We start from the raw sequence: 27200 nt of genomic DNA on the forward strand, positions 1-27200 counted from the left end.
GCGTGCAGGCAGGTTGTGTCTCATTTCTCTCAGAGCCTCCACAGCACCCACCCTGCACAGTGCTTTATGCAGAGTGGGCCCTTGGTCAGTGTGTGTGCACTGCATGTAAATGCCAGGTCTCATCCTATAACCAGGAAGAACCACTGAAGCATTTGAGGAGGGAGGCAAGGGACATAGCAACACTGCATGGAACAATAGAAACAAAAGCAAAAATCGTGAGGTCTTCTGAGCCAATATTACTTCACTCCCCCTTGTGCACAATACACAGTGTTCTAATTCTAGGTATTGCTTTTTAAAGTACTTCACTAGTAACTACAACATTACAGGAAAAAGGGTAGTAACTAACGCCGCAAAATTCCTCGGCTGGCATTTCCTAAATTCCCTGAAGCTTCTACTATCCTTTACTAGTCCTTTTAGATGCTGTAAGACTCAGTACTATGGCTGTGCTTTGCATCTGATTTCTTAGGGTATATTTTTATTTTTCTTGTGTACATATTTTTGGAAGGAAAAGAAGAAAGCTACCCAAACACAGCTTGTGGTCCAGTTAAACAGTTGCCACGCACCCTCTGTGGGGCAACTAGCTGTAATAAAAGGCACTACCCTCAAAGATTTGCAAGTGCCTACAGACTCAGATGCCCACACAGCCACTTATATTCTTCCTGCTCAAGTAGCAGGTTTTCATGTTTGCTTACTGTTTGAATAAACCAGGAGGAAAAAGCTGAGAGATAGATTTCCCAATGATCTCTCAATGTACTCTTTAGATATCCAGAAAATCTCAAAGAATTATGAATTATTGCAACAAAGAGACCTACTGAGTCCCTGTATAGTTTTTGGAAATTAAAGGGGGCATTTTAAGTATTGTGTTATGGCAAATTGACAAAGAGCTATATCAAGAAAGAGGCAGAAGAAGTAAGATAAAGAAAAAATATATTTTATAATACTTCTGTCTTCCATTTTTAAGGAAGGATTTTCTAAATGTACATGCCCTACCAAGTGCCAACGAGGAGGACCTGACTGATATGTGTGCAAATGCCCTAGGATAGAAGTGACAATGAGGCAGACAGAGAGTGGTCACATCTAGATATTAATTTCTTCAATATACAGAAAAATAAATATAAGATTCAAAACCTGAAATCCACTTTGCCTAGTAAGTAAAATATTCTAAATGGAGAGTGGCTCTAAGATAGGTCACTGAGCAAAATGAAGCTGTCTAACAAGATCCACCATTCTCATATGCTTATTGAGGAAAAAATTATTTCTCTGTGATAAGTTATTTTCCTAAGTGAATTATTTTAATAAAAAGGGGGGAGTTACCATGAATTTCAATTCCACAAATGCCACAAACAGCTTCTGAAGCTGAAGCTATGACAATGAACTTCCATGTCACAAAGAGGAGGAAGTGGAGGGAACAGTGCAGAGAAACAGTGACATTGCATTACAGTAGGTATTTACGTCTGCTATCCTCATCCAAGGTAAGGTCAACAACTTCCGCCGGTGAAGCCCAAGTCTGCTGGGGAGTCACAGCAGTCCATGACTGTGTTTGCCGGGAGCCGACATACTGCGTGCCAGAGCCATGCTTCCAGGAAGAAACACTCTGTATCACACCTCCTCGGGGGTGAACACACCTGCAATTGTGTGAAGAATAAAGTCCAGTTAATCTTACTGTTAGGAAACCAGGAGATAACATGACGTCAGCTGTACTAATCAACACTTTACCAATCCCATTATGCAAGTCCACGAAACCCACCAACAACCCCTGGTCCTCTCCTCTCTCCATGTCTCCCCTTCCTTTCCACCCCTCTCAATTTAGCCTTTAAAAGACCAAGGGCTCAAGTCAGCTCCTGAGTTGTGAGTCCGAGTCAGCTATTGACAACAGGGAAGATGCGTTCTCTGGGCTCACTTAAATCTCTGGGATTTTTATGATAGAGAAATAGGAATTCTCAACAAAATGAACAAGTTGAAATAGTAAGAAAAATAGGTAAAATCTGCTTGTAAAATAAGTTTTGTAACACAATTAAATAACCATATTTTTAAAAAGTGAAAGTAAGGGCAACTTTACAGGCTACATTTTGAAGACTGTGTAGGAACTACCCCTTGCATAAAGATCTATGTGCTGTGGCTCAGTAAAAGGAGCAAGCCCTTAGTCTACAGCATACAGGAGGGAAGAACTACTCGGCTCACAAGTCACGAGTTCACTGGGAGAAAACTGCGTCAGAAACACTAACAGCATGAATTCCATATTCCAGCCAAATGATAAAACTGGAGCCTCCCCAGAGGAAGCAAAAATCTTGACTCAAGTCAGAGGAAGGCAGAAGGCTCAGCTATGGCCCCACATCTGATTACTGATTGTGCCCATGTGGTTCGTGTGTGAAGCAACAAGCAGCATGAGTTTGGGCAGAGCAATAATCAGAGTTCAACCATCACCACAAAGTTGTTCTCTGACCACCACATGCCCACCAGGACATGTGTGTAGTCCACACACATTATACACATGGTAATAATAATGATTAAAGAAACAACTGCTTTTAAGCCATACACCTCCCCAGAATTACCAACCTGTTCTCTCAAAGGTTAGCCTGCCAACAACTAAGAGAAGTATGGAAGAACAGGGGCCAAGGCACAGGGCAGAATGTAGGATTTTTTTTTAAATGGGGGGTTGATTTTGCTATGTATCCCAGACTAACCTTAAACTGACTAGATACAAGCTGGCCTACCTGAATGCTAGAATTACAGGTGTGGGTGAGCACACCTGGCTCAGAACCCAGATTTCTTATAGTATCAGAAACACAAAACCTGTTCAGAAATGGGCCAAACAGCTACTAAGCCAGAGGCTACACTATTTTCAGAGACTAGCTAGTGACAATACTAAAGTAAGGAACCTACAGTACGATGTCTAACCCCAAGTCCCACAATCTGTTATGTATATCAGACTTAAGGACTGTGAAGTCGTGGACGCGGAGAGTTAGGCTAAAGGAGTCCTGTCAACATTTACAGACACTGGCTTATGACTAGTAGCAAAGGAAATACTAACTTTACTAATCAGTTTCATATATATTACCCCACTGGACACTCTCAAAACTCTATGAGGTGGAAGGGAAGTTATTACCCCTGCTTTACAGGTGGAAATAGGTTTAAGCAGGTGACAGGATTACCTTGGTCACAGTACTTTTAAGTGTCAGGTCAAGGAACCCTGAGGCAAGTCTACTTGAAATCGATAAACAGGTGTGTGGTTAAAATGAGCCATCTTAAAGTACAAAGTTCTCTAAAATGTCAAAAGCTCACTTGCACAGCACTCTAAGTAGATCTAGCTAGAGAATTAGTAAGCATTTAGGGACTAATAGCTACCAAGATAAAATTCCCGGACCATCGGAACTAAGGAGAATAAAGTCCCACTGCTAGTCTCCCTAAGGGATCATAAGCACTGGGCTTTTAAAGAGATCTGATCTAGCCCGTATTTTATAGAAGAAAATGACCAGGGATGAAATGCAACCTGCATACAGAACTACAGCAGAAGCACATCTCCATTCAGGCCTCTCTTCCTCTAAGTAATTATGCCTTCCTCAAATGACAGCTTTTGATCCAGAGGCATGCTCCCTATCCCAGGGGTGTTTGTTAAATATCAAAGCATATTGTAGAAAAGCATTTGGTGTAGGGGCAGGGAGTAAGAGTGAAGGATGTAAAGCTTGCATTTCCTATTGAAGAGGGAACAGCCAGAGCCAAAGAGGACAAGGAGATAAAGTACGCACTTAACTATTTAAACGGTCGCGTCCGTGTTGTGTGCAAGCAGCTCTGGTCACCGTAAGTGATAAGGGATGGCTAGGACACTGAAGCACCTAAAACAACTAAGGATGAGCACCCAGCCTGTCTTCAGAATTAAATTTCATGTTCACACCTCTCTGATCCAAAGCTTCCCTAGCTCTAGACAGCTGTAGCCAGAAGCTGCAGTTCCCGAAGAACCACCGCAAACTGCAGTCCCCAAGAAAGGTGCCGCTCTGCCTTTCAGAAGTTTCAAAGGTAAAAGTGACACAGATCAGCTTCTAGAAGACACGTTTTGGATGATCACGTCTATACAATAATCCAACCACCACAAAATATCACAATTGCCCTGTAATATCCAAGCTGGGGGAGGAGGGGCTCGGAGGGCTTATTGCTCTTGCAGAGCACCCAAGCTCAGCTCCTAGCACCCACCTTGTGCAGCTCGTAACCATCTATAACTTCAGCTCCAGAGGATCTAATACCTCTGACCTGCGATGGCACCTACAATCATGTACCCACTCACCCACACAATGGAAAATAAACATTTTTTAAAAGATTCAAGTTGAGGCACCTTTTAGAATTAGAAAAGATGCTAGCATGACCCTCAAGGAAGGGCATCAGTGACTAGAATTTGCTGGGAGTCAGGATCACGATCACAGAGGGAATGGCCTGGGAAGGGCAAGACCACAGAATACAGTCACAAGAGAATGCCGTCTGTGCTTTGATCTGCGTGATGGCTACTTACGTATGCAAAAATTAAGGTGTACATTATGATTTGTTTTCTGTGTTATAAGCAGTAAAACATTCTTTTTTTTCCCTCAGAGTAAGTACAGAAAAATAACAGAGGGGCAGGGGTTAATGTATGTGTTCATGTGGGTATGTACACATGTGCATATGTGTGTGGTATATGTACCTGTTTTGTGTGCATACACCTAAGTATAGAGGCCAGCAGACAACTTTGGCAATCTGCCTTGGTTGCTCCTCTACTCTCTTTCCACTGAACCTAAGGCTATCAATCCAGTAAGCGTTAGGGATCTGCCAGCACTAGGGTTACAGATACAGCTGCCCTAAGTGCTGGGGATGAGAAATCAGGTCCTCAAGCTTTGTGCCACAGGCACTTTACCAACAATAACACCTCCCCAGCCCAAGAACTTTGTATATAGGCTGGTGTTGGAGAAACGTTTCAACTACTTTGTAAAATAGTGTACATTAGAGAAATAATTTATAACAGTAGGTATACAAATTTTTCATGAGGTATTTTTTCATGTAGTAAGACTACAATGGTTTTTATACACCCCACAGAGTTGTCCTTGAGGCTCAAAACTTTGAGGCATTAAAAAAGTTTTCATGCCGTGCGTGGTGGCGCACACCTTTAACCCCAGCACTTGGGAGGCAGAGGCAGGTGGATCGCTGTGAGTTCAAGGCCAGCCTGGTCTACAAAGTGAGTCTAGGACAGCCAAAGCTATCACAGAGAAACCTTGTCTCAACACCCCCCCCAAAAAAAAGTTTTCATGCATTAACCCATACGCTTTTCTATATTACAAAAGGCATGGCGTAGGGAGCAGATTTGGCTGTCTTAACTGATCCAGTACAATTCTAGTGCAGACACAACTGCATACAATCCAAATAGGACCTGTAACAAGCAATCAACCCAGACACAGGCTGCATACAATCCGCATAGGACCTGTAACAAACAATCAACCCAGACACAGGCTGCATACAATTCGCATAGGATCTGTAACAAACAATCAATCCAGAGACAGGCTGCATACAATTCGCATAGGCTACTAAAGGACCTTCAACACAGTTCTATACCCAAAAGCGGCACTACAGGCAGTAACCTACCTAGGAAAACTATCAATGGAGCTGGTAGAAGGAAAAAGGAAAAAGACCAAGACCAAGGAAAAACATTGGTAAGAGGGCCACAGCTTCTACCAAGACCTATGTAGACGCAGAGTGACTAGAAACCCAAAGTCTCGATCTCACTAGCATGGAACATGCTGTGGAACTCAACTGCCTCAAGGTCACCATAAACAACGCACTCAACCATTATTCACTCAGACAGCGTACTTTCCAGTCTATGGCTAGATGAAATGCACAGAACAAAGTCCAGCATGTTCCTATGCCAACCTGTCCTACATCGCAAGTTCCAGATCAGCCAAGGCTAGCTATAAAGTGAAAGGCTGTTTCAAATATACATAATAAATTAGAGCTATAGATAGATAGATAGATAGATAGATAGATAGATAGAAAGAATCCATGATAAAAAAATATATATATATAGAAAGGTATTAACAAGCAAGAAAAGAAAGCAACCTCCCTGAAAAGGCACATCATTAAGCACAAAAGTCAAACAGGGAGAAGGGAGCCAACACAAGCCAGAGCAATCCCACAGAACAGCTCAAGGAACAAAGCTGATGTTCTAAAATTCTTAAGAAACTCATGACTAGCTGGGCATGGTGGCACATGTCTGTAATCTCAGCACTCAGAGAGGCAGAGGCAGGTGGATCTGAGTTCAAAGCCAGTCTGGTCTACAAATCAAGTCCAAGACAGCCAGGGCTAAACAGAGAAACCTTGTCTTTAAAAAAAAAAAAAAAACACCTCACTCACGCACCCCACCCCCCAAAATAAGAAAAAGGAAAAAGAAAAACTGTACTAAAGAGTTTCAGCATTAGGAAGGTTGAGAATCACTACTCTAGACCAAATAGTAAAGCTCAGAAGTGTATAATAGAGACAGTATCTACACACAATGGCTATGGTTATGGAAGCACTGAGATTTGTTTTTTGTTTTGTTTTTTGAGACAAGATTTCTCTGTGTATCCTTGGCTGTCCTGGACTCACTTTGTAGACTAGGCTAGGCTGTCCTCGAACTCACAGGGATCTGCCTGCCTCTGCCTCCCTGAATGCTGGGATTACAGGTGTGCTAAAGCACTAAGATTTTAAATTTAATGTTTTTAATGATAAAACTAGCCCCAGACACAAATACTTGTTGAAGAGATGGATCAGCAGTTGAGAGCAGTTGCTGCTCTTACAGAGGATGTGGGTTCAATTCCCAGCACCCAAGTGGTAGTTTATAATCATCCATAAGTCCCAATTCCAAGGATCTGTCTGACGCCTTCTTCTGACCTCAGCAGTACTAAGCACTAATGTAGTACACATACATATACACGCAGGCCCAACACTCACACATAAAATAAAATGAACAAATCTTTAAGAAAAGTTTTAAAAGGAAGCTAAAACTTTCATGATGAAAGAAAAGTTGAGCAAAGAAGGCAAAAAGAAAGGCATCTAACATTTCTAGGCACAAGGAAACAATGAAGAAGGGAAATGTGACAGGAATCTACAGCACTAAAATGAGGGATGTGTCTCAGCACTGACAACAGAAGACAATTTAACTATGCCAGTCTGCCAAAAGGGAGTCATAGGGAACCTGAAATACTAAGAATCAGAGAGATCCTAACACAGGACTTAAGGGGGTAGTTTCTTTTAAGAAACAATGTAAGAAATAAATCAATGGCAAAACCATGTTAAATAAAAGGGAGGGCCCTTTCGCCGTGGTGCCGAGCCCGCTGAAGAGTCGCCATGAGCAAGGTCCACCCTCCCGAACTGAAGAAATTTACGGACAAGAAGTTATCGTTGAAGCTAAGTGGTGGCAGACATGGACAAGGAGGACTGCAGGGCTTCGACCCCGTCATGAACCTTGTGATTCAGATGGCAACTAGCGCACAACAGAACGACATCGGCATGGTGGTCATCCGAGGAAACAGCATCATCATGTTAGAAGCCCTGGGAAGAGTCTAAACAATGTTCAGCAGAGGCGCCCACATCCCTCGCCAAAGAGCCTGTGTGACTGTGACGTAGAATTGGGTCGTGTACATTTTCATATGAAACTTTTTGCTAAATAAACTTTTGTGATACTCAGAAGTGCAAAAAATATATAAATAAATAAAAATAAAAGGGAGGGGAAAAAATCAGTAGTTCTTTCTTCCTAATCTAATGGGAAAATTAGATATAAAAGAAAAGGTGAAAACATAAGAGAATTTATGAGGGAAAGGTTTTTAATTAAGTCAGGAAAAGAAGAAATGATAAAGATCAGAGTGGAAAATTCATCTCCCCTAAACAGGGAAAGCAACTATAAAACTAGAAATGAGAAAAGGGAACACACAGGCATGCTTCTGGCAGCGAGGACTGGCTGGTGACACCCAGAACAACACCAACTTCCATGGAGGTAGAGCAGCCACTCCTTGGAGTTAACTCAGTCTTCTTAAAGTTCATTGTTCTGGCTGAAAGACTCCCTCGGGAAGGGTGACGAGACCGTATCAGGTGTCCTCAGTTCATATACATCTGCTATGCCACTGCATTCTACACTCCTAAGCTCATTCTTTAAATAAACTACACATAAAATACTGGTAAATATTTTATTACCACACTAACAAAAGAATAAAATTAGAGCAGTGAGCAAGCTGTTCTTAAAGAAAGATGGCAGTTGTGTTATATGCTTCTTTTAAAACATACACACACAACTTAACCCTTGTTGGAGAGAAATGCTGGTTTTGATAGGTGGAATACACAGATATTAAAATGTAAATCCTTGGTTTTTATGTAAGTGTATTAAGGTAAGAAAAATACACATGAGAGGACTACAAACAACTATTTAAAATAAATAAACAGGAGAGCAGTGCCTGGGGCAGATGCATGTAACTCCACCACTGAGTTACAGCCCCAGCCTTGTAATCAATCATTTAAAACAGAAGGCAGAAACCTGGTGTGATGGCACACACCCTTCATTCCAGAGCTTTGGAGGCAGAGGCAAGTGGATCTTAATCTGTCAATTCAAGGCCAAAGCCAGCCATAACAACCTACTGTCTCATAAAGAGGGAAAAAAAGTGGGACCTTCCATCTTAGACCATGGCAAGTCCACCTGTAACTTCATAGACAAGGCTCCAGCACCGGTGACCCTGACTTACTCAAAGCCTCAAGTGGCCACATTTTGGCAGTACACTAAAGTTGAGCTGGTTCCCCAAAGACCTGCTGAAACCCCTACAGCTAGTCAGAGCATGAAAAAAAAAAACAAAAACAAAAAACAAAACAAAACAAAAAACCAAAGTCCTAAAACTGGGAGCTTCAAACAGCTTACAGTTAAGGAAGCTGCTCTGAATGGTTCGGTGCTCACTGAGGTGTGGATGTAGTTTTATATAGAAGAGATCATAGGTAAACGTGGTATTGTTAGCTATGATGCTTGAAGACCATTTACCCTCTGATTTTATTTGAGTTCTTACTTGAGTGTTCCTGGACCACGTGTAATGAAACTGCTTTGGCTTTGGGGACCATACAGTCTACTCAAAGTACTCAACTCTGTGGCTGCAGTGTAAAAGCAGCCATGTGTTATGTGCAAAATGAACTAACAACAACTCCATTAGGATAATTTTATGAATTGCTTAAAAAATTTACATGTCATAAAATATCTTTTCTGTCCAATTATTTTAAAATGCAAGAGGGCTGAAGATGACAGGGCTCGGCAGTTAAGAGCACATAGTGATCTTCCAGAGAACCTAATTCAATATTAAGCATTCACAGCAGGCAGCTTACAACTCTCTGTAACTCTGTAACGCCAGCTCCAAGATCTGACACTTCTGGCTTCTACAGTTGCCTGCACTCACATACAAAGACACCTACCTGCATTCACAATTAAAGAGAACAAAACCTTAAAAAAACTAAAACTGTATGTAAAACTACTCTTACCTCTGAATACACACAAACTCCCGTGGCATGACAGACTGACCTATGTAGCAGCACAGTTTTTAGCTTCTACTTTAAAGAACACCAAATTTCATAAAGATTACATTCCTTAACACCACACAATTTGTCACAGGTATTTTTTATTCTAAACCAGAACCAGAGTATGGTATCTAATGCATGCTCCCCAGCTGTTTGTTTCCAATATATTTCAATATAAAATAAAAGGCAAGAAACAAGGATGAGAGGGCTGAGCAGCACATGGGCACTTTTCTTTAAGAGCAAACTTTCTCAATCCCTAGACATGTACTTAAAGGGGGTGGGGGCAGTGTGGTTCACATGCTCCCATGACTGGATGTTCTTTTTGTTTGTTTTAAAGATTTTTTTTTTTAAGATTGCTTTATTATCCTTTATGAATGTTTCGCCTGAGTGCATGTTTGCACCACGTGTCTGGTGCCTGCTGAGGTCAGAAGAGGACATTAATCCCCTGGAATGGTGAGCAGCCAGGTAGGTGCTGGGAATAGAACTGGGGCCTCTGCAAGAGCAACAAGTGCTCTTAACAGCCCATTTTCTAGCTTCAAATGATATGTTCTTTCTATGCAACAATTTGGAGTATGTTCTAAACGTCAGACCACACCTCAACAAAAAGTATTGATTAACCTAAAGAGAGCCACAGACAGACTCCACCTTCATGCCAGCTAGGCCATGAGTTGACCATCACTTGTTTTTCTGATGTAAACAAAGTCACAATTTAAAGTATCAGAAACCCCCCCTCCCAATTAGTAGCCTACCTTGCATGCTCCTGAACACCCACAATCTCCACTTCGCTATCTGAAGAGGCAATATTAATTTCTTCATTAAGTGTTGCATTGCCAGCAGGTGTTTTGTCACTTGCTAGGAATCCTGGATCCAAATGACCTGAGAGAGAAGGGGAGAAAAACAAGGAAAACAGTTTGATTTCTTCAGACAGTAACAAGTCACTGACAAATTACTCATCTAGGTTTTAATTCAAGTTAGTCACAGCAAAACTGTTACCAATGTCAAATAAGCAGGGATAGAACTATTATTTTTGTTTTCTTCCCTTTTCCCAGCGTGCACGTGTGTATGTGTGTGCATGTATGTGTGTGTGTGTGTGTGTGTGCATGTGATATGCACATATAGATGTGATGTACATGGATGATTTTTTTGGTTTGGATGTGCATGTGTGGGCATACGTGTGGAGATCCAAGGATGCTATCAGGAATTATCTCTCATCTCTCTGTTACCACAGTCACTCAGATAGGGTCGATCCCGAGACAGCTTGTCTCCCCTTCAGGCTAAATCACAGGGAGGCTGGCATGCCCACCCTGCATTACATGCCTTTCTGAACACCATTCCTCACACTTGCATGGTAAATATGTTAATCACTGAGCCATCCCCCAAGACACTCTGCCATCTGAAAACAAACAAATGACATCTATATATCTGGAGAGAGAGCTCAACAGTTAATGTTAAGAACATGTACAGCTCTTCCAGAGGACCCAAGTTTAGTTCCCAGCACTCATAACAGGCAGCTCACAACAGCCTGTAATTCTAGCTCCAAGAATTGCAGCTCTAGGAACCTGCACTCATATGCACATACCCACACATACATGTGCATAATTAAAAATAAAAAACAATATCTTTAAATATATATAATATATGGACATGGCATGCAGTAGTACTTTCATGAAAGAGACTGAAAGGCTTTTTTTATTGTATACTTCTGCTCCTTAGGACAAAATCTAAGTCCTTTGACTAGCAACCTACCTAAATATATCTATACACCAACTGCATGACACTATGTTTTATTCTGCAGTGCTTTTTGCATTCAGCTCTAGCCCACTTTTAATGACCTGCATAGCCACTTAGAGGTCAACAGGGTAGTTCTCTACTGCTTACCACCATAGAACAAAATTCTAAACCAGAAATGGGCAATGCCATGTGGAGAATAAAAGTAGGCATTACGACTCTATTTATACCAATATGCTTTGTGAAAGACTTAACATGTTTTCCCTCTCAAGGAAAGGCGATCTGGTACAGTCTGATCCCAAATCCATATAAAAAGCAAAGACGAGAGGCAGATGGAGCTTTGGGATCTGCATGACTGAAACATAAGCTGCACACTGCTGACAACTCTCATTAGACATGAGCAAACCACGAGTGCTAGACACATAAACCAGCTCCACGCACTGAGGCACAAAGACTTCATAGGCATCTTCCATAAACTATTCATTACACGATACAATAAAATGCCCCCAGTATCACAGACCTGATAGAAAGGTTACTGGCACAGCATCAAATCAAAACACATGGCTCTGAAAACAATCCAACTGTGAGTTAAAATAACTCAGCTATATATCCAGCTCTTATACACTCTTAAATGAATTTTAAATTCCTACACAGCCAGCAATAAAGTTCAGTGGTAAAAGCACTTGCCTCACAAGCCAGATGACCGGAGTTCAGTCCCCAGAAAGGAGGGAATACACTCCTGAAAGTTTTTCTCTGATATAAACACACACACACACACACACACACACACACACACACACACACACACACACACTAACATTTTTAATTTTAAAAATTAATTCCTACAAATTAATAGAGTTGCTGTCATCACAAATTTACATTTGCTCTTTAAAAGATATTTGCATTTAAATATTAGTTATCAAGGCAGGCATTGGTGGCACACACCTTTAATCCCAGCACTGCAGAGGCAGAAGCAGGTGGATCTCCACTTTAGAGGCCAGCGCAGTCTATAGAGTGAGTTCCAGGACAGCCAGGGCTACACAGAGAAACCCTGTCTTGAAAAAAAATAAACAAGCAAAAAAACCAAAATAAGTTATCTAATATAAATTTTTTTCTCTATACTTAACAAAATTGCTTACAGAACTTCATACAAATGAGATCAATGAAAGGAAAATTTTACAGACACAGGTCACCCTTTCCTCTCCTTTCAGTTGCTCCAATGCATCAACATCACTGAGAAAAACTTGTATTTTCACTCCTGTCAACTTTCCACATAACCCTTTTGGAAAAGCACAGGCAGTCCCAAATCAAAACTTTATTATAGTGTTTGCATCCTATGCATGTAAACCCATCCTGAAGAATTCACTTCAAGAGGGAAAGGCTTACATAAGCTAAATGCTAAAACAGTCAAAAATGGGCACTATGGTGCTAGCATGAATTTGGGGAAGTATACACAGAACATTTAAAGTACAATGCATACTATTATAAAAATGTGTAGACAGTAAAGAAAGCTGTGAAAAGTAACCAAGTTTGATGAGATTGTTAGTGTTTATTGTTTAATGCAATCTTTACCTATTTTCTTCGATAGGAAAAAAAAAATCAATAAAATGAACTCTAAGGATATTCTGCTATACTTACAGATTGGTGCCTAGCACAATCGTCATCAGAGAGGCTTCCTCCAGTAGTTTATAGGAGCAGATGCAGAGCACAGCCAAATAGTAGGCACAGAGAGAGAACTCAAATTGGAGATCTCCATTGGATCCTTCACTGTAAGTTCAGGGAACCCCATGGAAGAGGGGGAGGAAGGACTGTAGGAGGCTGAGGGGTGAGGACACTAGAACATGGCCCACAGAATCAACTAAGCTGGGCTTATGGGGGCTCACAGAGCCTGCAGGGGTCTGCACTAGGGCATCTGCAAATATGAGGGTTTGTGCCCAGTCTTACTGTAACTTGTTACGCTGTGTTCAGTTGATATCCTTGGAAGGCCCACTCTTCTCTGAAGGGAAATGAAGAAGTGGATCTAAGGGACAGGGAAGTGGGGGACTGGGAAGAATGAAGGGAGAGGAAACTGTGGCCTGGATGTATTATTATATGAGAGAAGAAAGGAAGGAAGGACGGAAGAAAGGAAGGAAAGAAGGAAGGGATGTACATGAGAAAAGAGAAGACTGGCAAGTTTAGAAGCTGGTGAGATGGATCAGAGGGCAAGAGCACCATGGCTAAGCCTGACTCCCCAAGCTTGATCACTAGGACCCACATGATGGGAGGACAGACCCTGCCTCAAAGTGTCCCTGATCTCCACATGTGTACTGTGGCATGTGTACCTGCATACGTATAAATAAATACATTTTCAATGACTAGAAACAACTGATGACAGACTATATCACGGGTCTATAACATGGTTTGGATTTCATGTGCACTGGCTGTAGGCACCAATCTTTGAAGCCTACATGTACAAATATTCACTACACAGCCCGCTTTGTTAAATCTAGGATGTTGTTTACATGGGATTTGGCTAAGTCTGGAGTCGGTAGACCTAGAGCCTTATTCTGTCTAATGCCTTGCTCTGACCAAGCTTTATCCACTTGTGCCTTAATGCTTTAGTTACAATTGTCACTATGCACATTGCTCCAGCTGCACTGCGGAGGAGGAAATAAACTGACAGCCTCTCTCCTCAAGTTTCAACAAGTCTATAATCAATAACTCAAGTAGATTTTACCATTTACTTATCTTTGTTCCTATAATAAATACATGACTTTGACATGGTATACATTATACTAGGTGGCAGGAATACTACAGGACACAGGCAGACACAGGCACTGTTCTCAACAAGTCTACAACACAGAGACAGTAAAAAGCAAGTGCCCTGAAGCACGAGCAAAGGCACACACCTGTAATCCTAGCACCCGGAAGCCAGCCCGAGCTATATATCAAGTGTGCATGGGAACACAGAACGGGCACATTCCCAAGACTTAAGTTTGACCATGGAAGCTGACTGAACACAGGTGAGAGGGAAATACCACAAAGAATACTTTGTTGCCCTTTAACACCTAAAAGTTTGTTGAGAGATCAGAAGCCAGATGTGGTGGCGCATGCCTTTAATCCCAGCACTCAAGAGGCAGAGGCAGGCATATCTCTATGAGTTCAAGGCCAGCCTGGTTTACAAATCACCAGGCCTACAAGAGAAATCATCTCAAAACAAAACAAAACAAAAAGAGAGAGACTTAGAGCAGAAAAAGTACCAAGGAACAAGGCTGGCAATGTTGGCAGAGTTGTGAAATCACAGGTAGGAATTGGAACTTGATCTTGAAAAGTGAGAAACTACTGAAAAACCTACAGACTGACATAGTTTGGATTTGCATTTAAAAAAAAAAGATGTATTTATTATGTATACAATGTTTTGCCTGCATGTACACTTGCACACCAGAAGAGGGCACTGGATCTCATTATAGAGGGTTATTAGCCACCATGTGGTTGCTGGGAATTGAATGCAGGACCTTTGGAATTGCAGCCAGTGCTCTTAATCTCTGAGCCGTCTCTCCAATCCCAGATTTATATTTTAAAGACTTCCTTTTGGAGTACAGAAATCAAACTGACCGCAGGGCAGGCAACTGCAGGCAACCAGTCACACTGCTGCACATTCCTAAAGAGGCTACAAAATGGGAAATGCTCATGTGTGATGCCAGGGATCAGCTATACAAAAGAATGCAGGAAGTCGAAAGTGATGTCTGCTGATGATTTAGGGAACTTGAAGGAGGCAATGAAGGCTGAGGGCGCCCGCATAGAGAACTTTAAGATACCCACCATATAGTTGGAGGGACTGCTCAAAAGCTCTTTTGGCTCAGAGATCTAAAGCAAAACAGACTTGATAGGTCCTTAGCAGCCCCAAGAGAGGGGTCACAGGGGTGATGAGAGCACAGAACCCTGATAACCACCACTAATTAAGAGATGGCATAAAAAGGGGAGTGTATGGGAAAAAGCAAACAAAACCACTGAAGACATGGCCAGGGAAGAAGTGAGAATAGGGGTATTAGTAACTTGGAGCCCATTCCACTCTTGGGAGTTCTTTCTCAATTTTTCTTAATATATCTATGTTCATTCTGATGGGAGAAAAGTGAAAATAAGTAGAATCTTCAGAATCAACAAGATGACCTTGGAAAGCAGAGCCTCAGGAATGATGGGACCAAATAGCAAAACCCAACAAATTGCAAACGGCAGAATATGAAGGAAAGGGAATAAGAGAGTGTTAAGCAAGCAAGCTGGATTTAAAGGAGAGAGTGTAAGTTACCATTTTAAAGACAGGGTAGAGCAGGTTATATTAAAGGGAAAGGAAGAGATAGAGCAGCAGTAGGCAGCTGAAATGATCTTTGCTAAAAATGGACAAGGAAGCTGGGAATGAGTTTAGAAAAATAATGCAGTCATTCTGGGAAAAGAAAAAAAGATACTCCTAAGGAAAGGACAGCCTCCGAATCAAAGTGAAATTGCAGATTAGGGAAATCAAGTAAGCCTTAATCCAGCTAGGTAACTGTTTCCAGTTGGGTTTAGCAGTGTAGACACAGGCTAATTAGATTACACCAGGTGAATATAGCTGAACACTCAACTCTACTCAACAACTAAGGACACTAGCCAGGTAGTCCTGGAGCCAGATAGATCCAGCAAGGGAACAGTAACAAAATTGTAGAAAAGCCCTTAGTGCAAAGCCAGAGAGGTGATGTATGCCTGTGATCCCTGTCCTAGGAAGGCTGAGTCAGAAAGGATGCCACAAAACTGTAACAAAGCAAAACAAGGGCCCTGGCTGCAACAGGAGAGAAGGGAGGTGGAGAGCCAGTGCCATCACGTCCTCTTCCACCTACACATCAAAGCTGAGCCCTGGACCCCTCTTGTTTTCTGCTCACACGTCGCTCTTGTTCTACTGTGTCCAGCCACTACAACTCACCTGCCAGCACCTCTTCTACCGCCCTCTGGAGTGTCAGCTCAGGGTAAACTACTGAACTTTCCTTCTACTTCCTTATGGAAACTGGCTTTCCTGAAAACTCTGCCCCTGCCCCAGAGGCTTCTGGAGAGGAAGTTGCTCCTAACCATTCCCCAATTTGGAGCTTGGTTAAACAGTTCTTCATTATCCAATACCAGTGGCCTGTTTCTTCCAGGGACCTCTTCCACTGTCACACAGTGACCCCTGACAGGTTCATTCATTTACGAATCTCTTTCTAGCTGCTACTGGCTCCCAGGAATGCTCATCTGTGTTCACAGCTACCCCAAAGTAATGCCAACTCACTAAGAAGTAAGGAGTTGTTCCCCAAGAGGCACTTAAAGACACTTTTGACAGGCTTACAAGATTCTCACTCTGTCAAGGTACCAAAAATAAATAAGTAAATTGAATTAAACCAAACTCTTCATCCGTTATCACTCAATGCTTTAAAACTGTGTAGTGACTAATCTTACTATTCCTGTGCCCAGTTCTAGCACCAGTCTTCTAAACCACAATTTAATCTTATGAGGATTCTGTGATATGTTGGAGGTTGGCCTAATATATATTATAATACATATTACTGGCCCACACAATCTGGTTATGTCTCAGATGAGCATGAGCATATTCTCATGTACATTAAGTGATGCTGAGTAACTTCCCTCCCCAATTATCCCTAATTGGTTAATAAACGTGCTGATAGCCTGAGCTGGGCAGAAGAGAAGGAAGTAGAGCTGAAGTTCCAAGGCTTGGGGTCTCAGAGGAGCACAAGAGGAGAGAAAGATGGGAGGAAGCAGAAGATGTAGCAGGAGGAGATGAAGCCAGAGAGAAGGAAGTTGCAAGTGGCCTCAAAGGCTGGCCTAGTAGAACAGAAGCAGTCCAGACAGGAAAGATTAAAGCAAATAACATGGGGTGTGTAGCTGGGAAATAGTAAAATAGCTTAGAGAGTTGATACCTGTCCAGCTCTAGTGCTTTAAAGATTATAAAATATAGTCTCTCTGTGTCAATTATTTTGGGAGTTAGCAATGTTAAAGAAACACTGTTGCTTTATTAATTTCTTGCTGCAGTGATATATCTCAGACATCAGTATTCTTGAATACCAACCAACCTTTACTAGGCAGGCCCCTTACCCTGACCCTGTGTTCAAAGCCCAATTAGAGCCAGCAACATGAACGTTATACTAGCTATTTTTCCTTTAAAAAAAAAAAAAAAAAAAGGAAAAAAGAAAACCAGTATGCCACATTTGTAATTTTTACAATATCTTTTTTAAGGGCTTTTTTTTTAATTGAATGGTTGATTGATTGATTTATACAGTATTCTGCCTTCATGAAGGCCAGAAGAGAGCACTAGATCTCATTATAGATTGTTGTGAGCCACCATGTGGTTGCTGAGAATTGAACTCAGGACCTTTGGAAGAACAGACAATGCTCTTAACCTCTGAGCCATCTCTCCAGCCCCAATTTTTACAATATCTTAAAAAAAAATATTATTTCAGATTATTCTAACTTTACTCATCATAAATCTAAAAGCCATAATTTATAAACTAATTTGAGATTATTAGTCCCCAATAATTTTAACAGTGTAACTGCTGCCATAAAAATTGCAGCATAAGTCACGTATAGTGGCTCGTGTCTATAATCCCAGTAGATAGAGATGGAAGCAAGATCATGAGTTCAAGGCCAGCCTGGACTATACAAAACCCTGTCTCAAAAACAAACAATCCAAATCTGTAGACCAAAAGCAAGCTATCTGGTAACAAATGATTACAGCCCTAGTACTTGGGATCTGACATGGAGGACTCCAAGTGCAAGGCCAATCTGGCTACTAAGACCCATAGTCAAGAATATCTCAGACTTCTGCTTCTTTGAACACCAAATACAATTTTATTGTTGGGTTTTGGTTTTGGTTTTGGTTTTCTGTTTTATTGTTTTTGAAATGGGATCTTACTCTGCAAGCCAAGCTGGCCTCAAACTCATAGCAATAGCAATCTTCCTTACTCAGTTACTTCAGCACTAATATTATTTAGCACAATGGTGGTGAGCATTCCTGTTGTGTGTTATACACTTAACAGTGACAACAACCTTTGGTGAGGTAGATACTAGATTTTACAGGTAGAGAAAACTGAGGCTTTACATAACTAACCAATGGCCTCACAGTTCCGAAGTGACTGCTGGTTCAAAAGCACCCTGCACAACATTTCAAATATCAAGTAAGAAAGGCAAACACATGGCAATTGGCTTAAAATGAAGATCTTTGGCTGACCAGTGTCTTCCCTGATTTCAAATTAGTTTTTTGTTTGGTTTGGTTTGGTTTGGTTTGGTTTGGTTTGGTTTGGTTTGGTTTTTCGAGACAGGGTTTCTCTGTGTAGCCTTGGCTGTCCTGCACTCGCTTTGTAGACCACACTGGCCTCAAACTCACAGCGATCCACCTGCCTCTGCCTCCCAAGTGCTGGGATTAAAGGCATACGCCACCACGCCCGGCTCAAATTAGTTTTTTAAAATCTTCCTGCCACTCAATTCTTTTGCCTAAAGATATTAAATAGTGCTACTTATTTATTTACTTGATTGATTGGTTGGTTTGGTTCTTCCAGACAGGATTTTCTTTGTAATAGACCTGGCTGTCCCAGCACTTGCTTTGTGGACCAGGCTGGCTTCGAACTCAGGCTGCCTCTACCTCCAATTGACTGATTGATTGATTTAGAAGCACTAACTATTTAATACAAGAACATCATCTACTTGGTTTGAGGAGGCCACTCTATCATCAATGATTACTCACATGCCCCTAAATTGAGATTTTGCTATTAAAGTGAGCATAAGAACAGTCTGTTCAGTTAGCCAGAATTTTCTTTTTCTGGGAAACAAGGACAACAGATTAACCATGGAACATTTAACATACATTCAAAACTCCAAAGAGAGAAAGTGCCAAAGCTAAACTGACAATCATAACTTCTATAATATTTTATGACACTATAATATTTAGAGCCATATAATGGATTCCTACTATAAATCATAACACTTCATTTCATTTATTATTCATATATCAACATTGACAGATCTATAGAAAATGACTTTGGAAGAGACAAAATTGCTTCACAAGAAAATGTAATGGAAGCTATTGAAAAGCGGCAATTGTATTCTAAAGATTAACCTACCATAATTTATGACCCAATATACACACATACTCTATGTATTATAATTTAAATAACTTATATGCATATATATAGATAGATATATAAAATGTGAACAGCAGCATCAATTAAAACAGCCCCCTAAACAGTCAGTAAGAGAGTAAGTTGTAGTTACACACATAGACTACTAAACAGCAGAGAAAAAAGAACACTGAACCATACTGGTGCTTTTGTTTGTTTGTTTGTTTGGTTTGGTTTTTTGAGACAGGGTTTGGCTGTCCTGGACTTGCTTCTGTAGACCAGGCTGGCCACAAACTCACAGAGATCCACTTGCCTCTGCCTCCTGAGTGCTGGGCGTGCACCACCACACCCAGCCAGACTCATGCTTAGCAGGCACAAAGCTCATGAAATGTTTAACTAAGAAAACAAAATTACAAATGACGGCCGGCAATTTGACTAGGAATTCTGAAGTAGGTATGTTTAAACTAATTACTAATTAGACACTTAAGTACATTAAGAAATACACAAAAATGCTAAACATAAACACCAGACTTAGGACATCTTTGAGGAGGGGACGGCAGCAGAACTGAAGCACTGGTTTCCTCTCCTCACAGACTGTGGGCATGCTGTATTTCTTTAAAGGAGGATGGAGGTGCACAGCAATCATGATGCTCCACACACAGCAGCTACAGTTTACAGTGAGCGCCATTCCCATGGCTCCACATTCAGACCGCCTACTGATTCATTATGAATGGAAAATACTGGGGGAAACTGCCCTTGAACTGAACATGAAGGCATTCTTGTTAGTTCCTCCAGATAACACAGAGTACACTGATAAGGACTTGTACTTAATCCAAAGACAGCAGAAAGCATGTGTGAGTTATATGCAAATACTATACCATCTTATACCAGGGACTTGTTTTTTCTATAGACTTGGATTTGAGTTTTTCCAACAGAATCTCGCTCTAGCCCAAGTTTACCTGAATTTACTCTGTAGCCCATATTGGCTTTAAACGCAAAGTGACTTCCGTACTTCAGCCTGTCAAGTGCTGGGATTACAGGCCCAGCCACCCTGGGGTTTTAGGTTTTGTTTTGCTTTATAATCCAGAGGTTCTAGAACAAAACTCCCACAGACACACTAGAATATGACTATATCTAAATCTGAAAATTTAAACACTACTCTAGATTGAAACTCCTGAGTTTTCTGTAGACCAAAGAAAAACACTAACAATTCTATGAGTCAACAAGGTAGTAAGAATTCTCTATTTGCATGGGGCCAAGTGTGGTGGTACATGCCTTTAATCCCAGCACTCAAGAGGCAAAGACAGGTGGATCTCTGAGTTCAAGGCCAGTCTGGTCTACAAAGTGTAGTCCAGGACAGCCAGGGCTCTGTTACACAGAGAAACCTTGTCTTAAAAAAAAAAAAAAAAAAATAGTTGCATGGGAAGCCGAGAGTGGTGGTACACATCTTTAATCAGGAGGCAGAGCAGGAAGGTCTCTGTGAGTTCAACAGCCAAAGCTATTAGAGAAATCCTGACTCTAAAAATGAAAAGGGTGGGGGGAAGAATTATATGGGCTAGAGAGATGGCTCCAAGGCTAACAGCACTGGTTCCTCTTCCAAAGGATCCAAGTTTGATTCCCAGCACCCACATGGTGGGTCACAACCATCTGTAACACCAGTTCCAGGGAATCTGATACCATCTATTGGCACCAGGCATGCAAGTGGTACACAGACATACATGGAGGTAAAACACCATATACATAAAATGAAATAAAATGAATAACGTGGGCTCAAGAGATGGTTCAATGTTTATAAGAGTGGTTGCTGTTCTTGCAGAGAATATCTATGCAGCTCCTAACCCTGCACAGTGGCTCACAACCACCTGCAACTCCAGTTCCAGATCAGCAATCTATTCTGGCCTACATGGGTAATGCAAGCACATTCTGCACCTACAAACAGACACACACACACACATGCAGCACACATACACACACAATTTAAAGTTTTAATTCATTTTTGGCTTGTTTTGGTTGAAGGTTTATGAGGCAGGGTTTCTCTATGTGGCCCCATCTGTCCTGGAACTCCATTTGTAGATCAGGCTGGCCGGAAACTCAGGGACCCTTTTGCCTCTGCCTCCAGGGCGCTAGTATTAAAGGGGTGTGCCATCACACTTGGCTAATTAAAAAAAATAACAACATGCTGGAATTTGTTCATTTTTACCCCCTAAGAATTTACTAGAAAGTGGTCTTTGTGTAATGACATAATCAGGAAAGCAGGAAATAAAGTTGAGATGGAATAGAGTAACTCTTTGACCATGAATAATGATATAATAATAATAATAATGATAATAATAATAATAATAATTCTAGTACATAGAACTAAGTCACACAGCTTAGAAACATAAAATGTGGCCAGTATTTTTCATTTTAAAATATTACTTCTTATCAAAATACTGATATAGAATACTAGTAAATCCTTAAAAGACTCTTGTTAAGCAAATAAGTATTTATACAAATAAAATGAACCCCCTCAAAAGAAACCCAACTGATCCAAGATCAAAACTAAATCCAATTTCCATATCAGATACAAAAAGTTAATGATAAGGTCACTAAGTTATTATTCTTCAGTGTTAATCAAAGATGGTGTAGGAAAGAATTCAGGACAAGGACCACTGGCACTCTGTTTTGATGTGGAAGACTAATAATATGTAATATAAAACTTCCCATAAAAGTACCACTTTGGCTAATGATTAAACTACCAGATGAGTGCATTAAAACAATGAACATAGTCCTTTGAAAGCAAAAAACAAAACACATACTGCCAAGAAGTGTGTGGCTTTTAAGGTTTATTCTCCTTTTATCTTAAACTTAAGGACTAAACCTTTATTTAAAAAAACAAAAAACAAAAAAGGCTCAAATTAAAAAGAACATTTGAGAAAGACTGAAGGGAAGCTAAAGGCATGCTAAATTTTCTAATAGGCAGTGAGGCTCTTTCTAAGCATCACCTCAAGAATGTCAGAGCTATTGCATTTTTCTATATGTAGATACCCAGTCAGTGAGGGCATCCTACTGGGATTCTAGGTAAGAAAAATATAGGAGATAGGGAAAAGGAAGGATCCAGAGGGTCCTAGAAACCTACAAGAAGAACATCATGACAGGTGGATCAGGGCCTAGGGGGGTCTGCTCAAACTAGTGCACTAACCAAGGACATTACAATAGTAAACATTGAACCCCTACTCTGATCTAGCCAATGGACAGGACATTCTCCACAGTTATGTGGAGAGCGGGGACTGACTCTGACATGAACTCTGGTGTTCCATATTTGACCACCTTCCCCTTGGTGGGGAGGCCTGGTGGCACTCAAAGAAAGAATAAGCAGGCTACCAAGATGAGACTTGATAGGCTATGACCATATAGGGGGACCATATGGGGAAGGAGGTCCCCCTCAGTCACAGACCTAGGGGAGGGGAATAGGGGAGGGGTGGGAAGGAGGGAGGAACAGGAGGATATAACTGATGGGATAACAATTGACTTGTAATCTGAATAAATTAATTAAATAATTAAAAAAAAAGAATGTCAGAACTAAAATAAAGGACACACAAAAAGAAGATTCTCTCTGAAGTGATGGGGGCAGAAAGTAAAAGAATGGTTTTAGAAAAGGTGAGAGTAAAGCCGGGCGTGGTGGCGCACGCCTTTAATCCCAGCACTCGGGAGGCAGAGGCAGGCGGATCGCTGTGAGTTCGAGGCCAGCCTGGTCTACAAAGTGAGTCCAGGATGGCCAAGGCTACACAGAGAAACTCTGTCTCGAAAAACCAAAAAAAAAAAAAAAAAAAAAAAAAAAAAAAAAAAAAAAAAAAGAAAAGGTGAGAGAGCTTACTGGGGAGGAACGAGCAGGGACAGAACCACTGAGGGAATAGGACAGCACTGCGGATCAGGAAGTGCAGGCAGAGAGCATCTACGGTCCCCAAGGAAGCAGCTCTCCAGTTAGGACAGGGAAAGAACTGGCCAAGGAGGACATCTTGGTTGCTTTTTCATAAAAGCATTTTAAATCCATTTTTAATCCTCCTGAAACTTACTAATGCCTACATTTATATCTTTTTATTTGCTTCCTTATGATTAAGAAGTAAAATGACATGCTACTCAAATCTTTTGTTATTCAGGGTGGCCTAGATAGTCACAATCTTTAATGAAAGATGGCTGTGTATGGCCTGCTCTCCTCAGCAGGGTCAACTACAAGAAGAAATGGTGGGCAGGACTCATGCATATTAAGTCATTAGAGAAGGGGGGAGGGGAAACCAACCTGCCTCTAGAAGCTCGCTGGTCCTCCAGGTAGCTCCTGTGTTCTGGCCGCCTACTGAATTACTGTGCTCTTGAACTACTGCAGCCGCCAATAAATTGTCCACATTTATCACTTCTGGGTCAGAGCTGGTGTCAGACATATCATAATGAGCTACAACTGGAGGTCCATCTAGGGAGGAAAAAAAATGTATACTTGTATCTAGCTTGTGGGGTAAGAAATACCTCTCCAACTAATTAAGAGCCACTAAATGCCAGTTGCCTTAACTACCTCTGCATCTGATTACAGCTCACTTTATGCATCTAGTTTAAAAATGATGCTGAAGTAGAAAAGATACCCCAAGCTTACAAAGATGAGGGACACATTTTGGAACGAGGAAAAGAGCATTACTATGAAGAACAGAAGACAAGACTATACTGAACAATGTAACGGTGAATTATTCCTAAAGAGCAACAGATTAAGAACAGGTGATGACTCCACAAAGAATATAGGGGAGAGCTACAGTAAACTGCTGAAATCTAACTTACTGTCTTTCTAAATGAATCTAGTTCTTTTAGTAGCTAATATTAAAGTCTGTAATAGACTTGGAGAGGAAAATCACAGGTGTATGTTCTTACTTACTAGGCAAAGTTGGCACACGAGTTCTGCCTCACTACCTTACTCACCTCCAGAGAGGCCCTTTTACAGTCACAAGGCTGTTACACATTTTACACTCTACAGAAACACAATACCACAAAATTCACTCTCAGGATCTAGCGTTGAGTATTTTACTGAGGGATAACAGATGTTTATATTTTCATTTCCCTGAGAAAGCTAAGCAAAGGGTAGCAACCTTGTTGAATGGGTTTTAAAGGAAGTTGAGAAAGTTCTTATTGTAAAAATAAGAACATGCTCCCACCCCCAGATCACACTGCCAACTGCAGGTGAGTACCGAAGTAGTTCATGCTACAACAGCCCATGTTCATGCTTATCAATGAACACATGCTTTAAAATGGTACTGCCACCCTCTTCTTAACACAGAAGCAAAAGTATTTCAAGTTTTCCTTCAAGAAATCCTGTTTACCCCCCATTTTAGAACAGATTTAAAGGGGACGCTGGGTCCTTTCCAATAGCTAGCTATGAAGAACAAGCAAACTGTTTCTCCATATAGATTTTTTAACATCACCCAGCAATGAGTACCAAACACACCTATTTATGACACTCTTGACTCTGAATATATGTACCAGTGAAGAAGAAAAAAAAAAAAATCACACAATGAAGGCCAATAGTCTCAATACATCCATCCATCCATTGTATAAACTATCACTAAACAAACACAGAATACACATGAGGTATTTATTTCATATCTTATGTGGCAACATTTTTTTAAAATAAAAAGTGATCAAACATAAAAGCCAATGAGTTGTCAGGTGCCATTATAAAAAGGACAGACACATCACAATATGAAATTCTGACGATCAGGGCAGCTTTAGTTGACTACTTAAAATCATCCCCAATTCCCTTACAGGGTAAATCAAATTTATCAAAGCCCATAAAATTTAACAAGATGGTAATGAATTTTAGTTCAAAGAGCAAAATTTGTTCGTGTTTGAGGGTTTCTTTTCTTAAAAAAAGAAAAGTGCATCTTTCTGGAGGATTTTCGTCAGAGTTCAAAATGACTATTATGGATTCATGATACTGTGTGATGTCCAAATACTTAAGTACAAAAGGTAAGGGCGCCAAGTACAATATTGACTACGTGGCCATAGGTTCTTTTTTGAAAGAGCTTTGTGGTTTTCTTCAGATGAATTATTTGCTGATTATTCTAAGATTTATATAACCAATACCAATTCAGAGCCGTTTATCCATGTATTCCCCACCTCTGCCCCCAAATTGAGGAAACAGGCCACAGTCAAGTCAAAATTGTACCACTCCTCCATGTGTAGTCATGCAATTAAGTATAATGTATGCATACATGCAGAGTCACATCACCTACCCATGGGAATAACTTCTCTGAAAGTCTTCATCAGCAGAAAATACAAGCAAAAACTTGTTATCTGGCTTCATTCTTGTATCTTCCATATTTCCAAACCGCATACCTTATAACTTAGCTTAAATTTAGTATTTATCATAAACAAAGACAGCAATATTTTTATAGTTTAATTTTACTTAACAGTTAAATTATGACCACTGTCATTCTTCATTTCCAGTGGATTCAAACAATGACAATTGAGAACTATACGAACTTCAATAAAGTACTTTTCCAACTTAGACTTTCAGTGAGAAAGCACTAGGAAGGATCCTGTATTCCAAGGTCCTCTCACACCTGTCATTAGTAAGCCAAGACTAAGTATGAGGCACTGGCATCCGCGTTTGATCTCTGAAAACGTATGTGGTATAAGCTAAATAACGGTGACAATTTGTAAGAGTAGTTTAAAGCATGATTCTGACTACATAGAATTTAATTTTTTCAGTTGTTTTTACATTTACTATGGAAGTGTGTGTGTGTGTGTGTGTGTGTGTGCGCGCGCGCGCATGCGCACCCATGTGCATGCACCACATACCAGTCAGAAGACAATTTGCAGGAATCAGTTTTCTCCTTCCACCATGTGGGTTCAGAGGATCAAACTCGGGTCAGGCTTGGCAGAAAGCACCCTTATCTGCACTGAGCCATTTCACAACCCTTTATCTGCCTTTTTATGAAAACGCCATGTGTTAACAGGAAGATCTAACACTGTCAGCTCATTCTGCACAGAACAAACGGGCATGCTCTTCTTGATCTCTCTTGGTTATTCCTACATGCTGTTGAAATAACTGAATACCTACTAATAAACGTTTAGCTTTCAAAAACATCAAAATATTCACTTCAAGTAGGCCTACATGGAAACACTAACAATTTAAGACTCAATTGTTAACATAAGCATATTACATACTGCAACAAATACAGCTACCCAAACTACATTCTCCCATCTGAGATCCATCATGCCCATAAAGATCAGCACACAATAAATCTGCTAGCTTTGATACAATCATTAAAAGCATCTCCTTATAAATGTAAATTGGATACAGTTGGTTAATAACATCAGTGTGTGTTATTCATATGCTATTTTCCCTCACTGATTGCTTTTGTGGGAGGACCCAAACAGAGAATCCTCCTGAATGCTAGGGTCTAGACATGTACCTCTATATCCAGTTAACAACTATTTTCAATGTTTTATAATTTGTTACAATTACAAAAGATTTAAAGTCTTAAAACCAAGAAGTCCACCTACCTTTTATATTAGAACGTCAACATAAAGCTGAGGAGATAGCTCAGTTGTCAAGTACCTGCCTAGCATGCACAAGGCCCTGGCTGAATCCCCAGCAATGTCTGTACTAAGCTCCTATCTTATATGAATAGGTTCTAATCAATCTCTGTCTCTCTGTGTCTCTCTCTGTGTCTGTCTGTCTGTCTGTCTGTCTGTCTGTCTGTCTCTCTCTCTGTGTGTGTGTGTGTGTGTGTGTGTGTGTGTGTGTGTCTGTCTGTCTGTCTGTCTGTCTGTCAACATGGATTTGAATGCACCAATCCTGAG

General features: G+C 40.8%; 2 protein-coding genes across 4 annotated transcripts in view; one reads left to right on the top strand and one right to left on the bottom strand.

Moving 5' to 3' along the window:
• Positions 1 to 289: 289 nt before the first annotated feature.
• The window catches only part of Ark2n (arkadia (RNF111) N-terminal like PKA signaling regulator 2N), an 83311-nt gene continuing 56400 nt past the window's right edge, over positions 290 to 27200 (bottom strand). For 2 of the 3 annotated variants that reach the window (XM_051163700.1, XM_051163699.1), the window contains exons 3-5: positions 23653 to 23820; positions 10284 to 10410; positions 290 to 1625 (exon numbers count right to left, since the gene is read on the bottom strand). In XM_051163700.1, the coding sequence (XP_051019657.1) occupies positions 1436 to 1625; positions 10284 to 10410; positions 23653 to 23820 (485 nt within the window). In that variant the 3' untranslated portion in view covers positions 290 to 1435. The remainder of the gene's footprint in view (positions 1626 to 10283; positions 10411 to 23652; positions 23821 to 27200) is intronic. The other variant, XM_051163701.1, reaches the window with a different exon arrangement.
• Positions 7339 to 7557, top strand: LOC127204569 (small nuclear ribonucleoprotein G-like). Its single transcript, XM_051163703.1, has one exon. The coding sequence runs from the start codon at positions 7339 to 7341 to the stop codon at positions 7555 to 7557; it is 219 nt and encodes a 72-aa protein (XP_051019660.1).

The sequence above is a fragment of the Acomys russatus genome, chromosome 20 (assembly GCF_903995435.1).
Source record: "Acomys russatus chromosome 20, mAcoRus1.1, whole genome shotgun sequence".
Classification (NCBI taxonomy): Eukaryota; Metazoa; Chordata; class Mammalia; order Rodentia; family Muridae; genus Acomys; species Acomys russatus.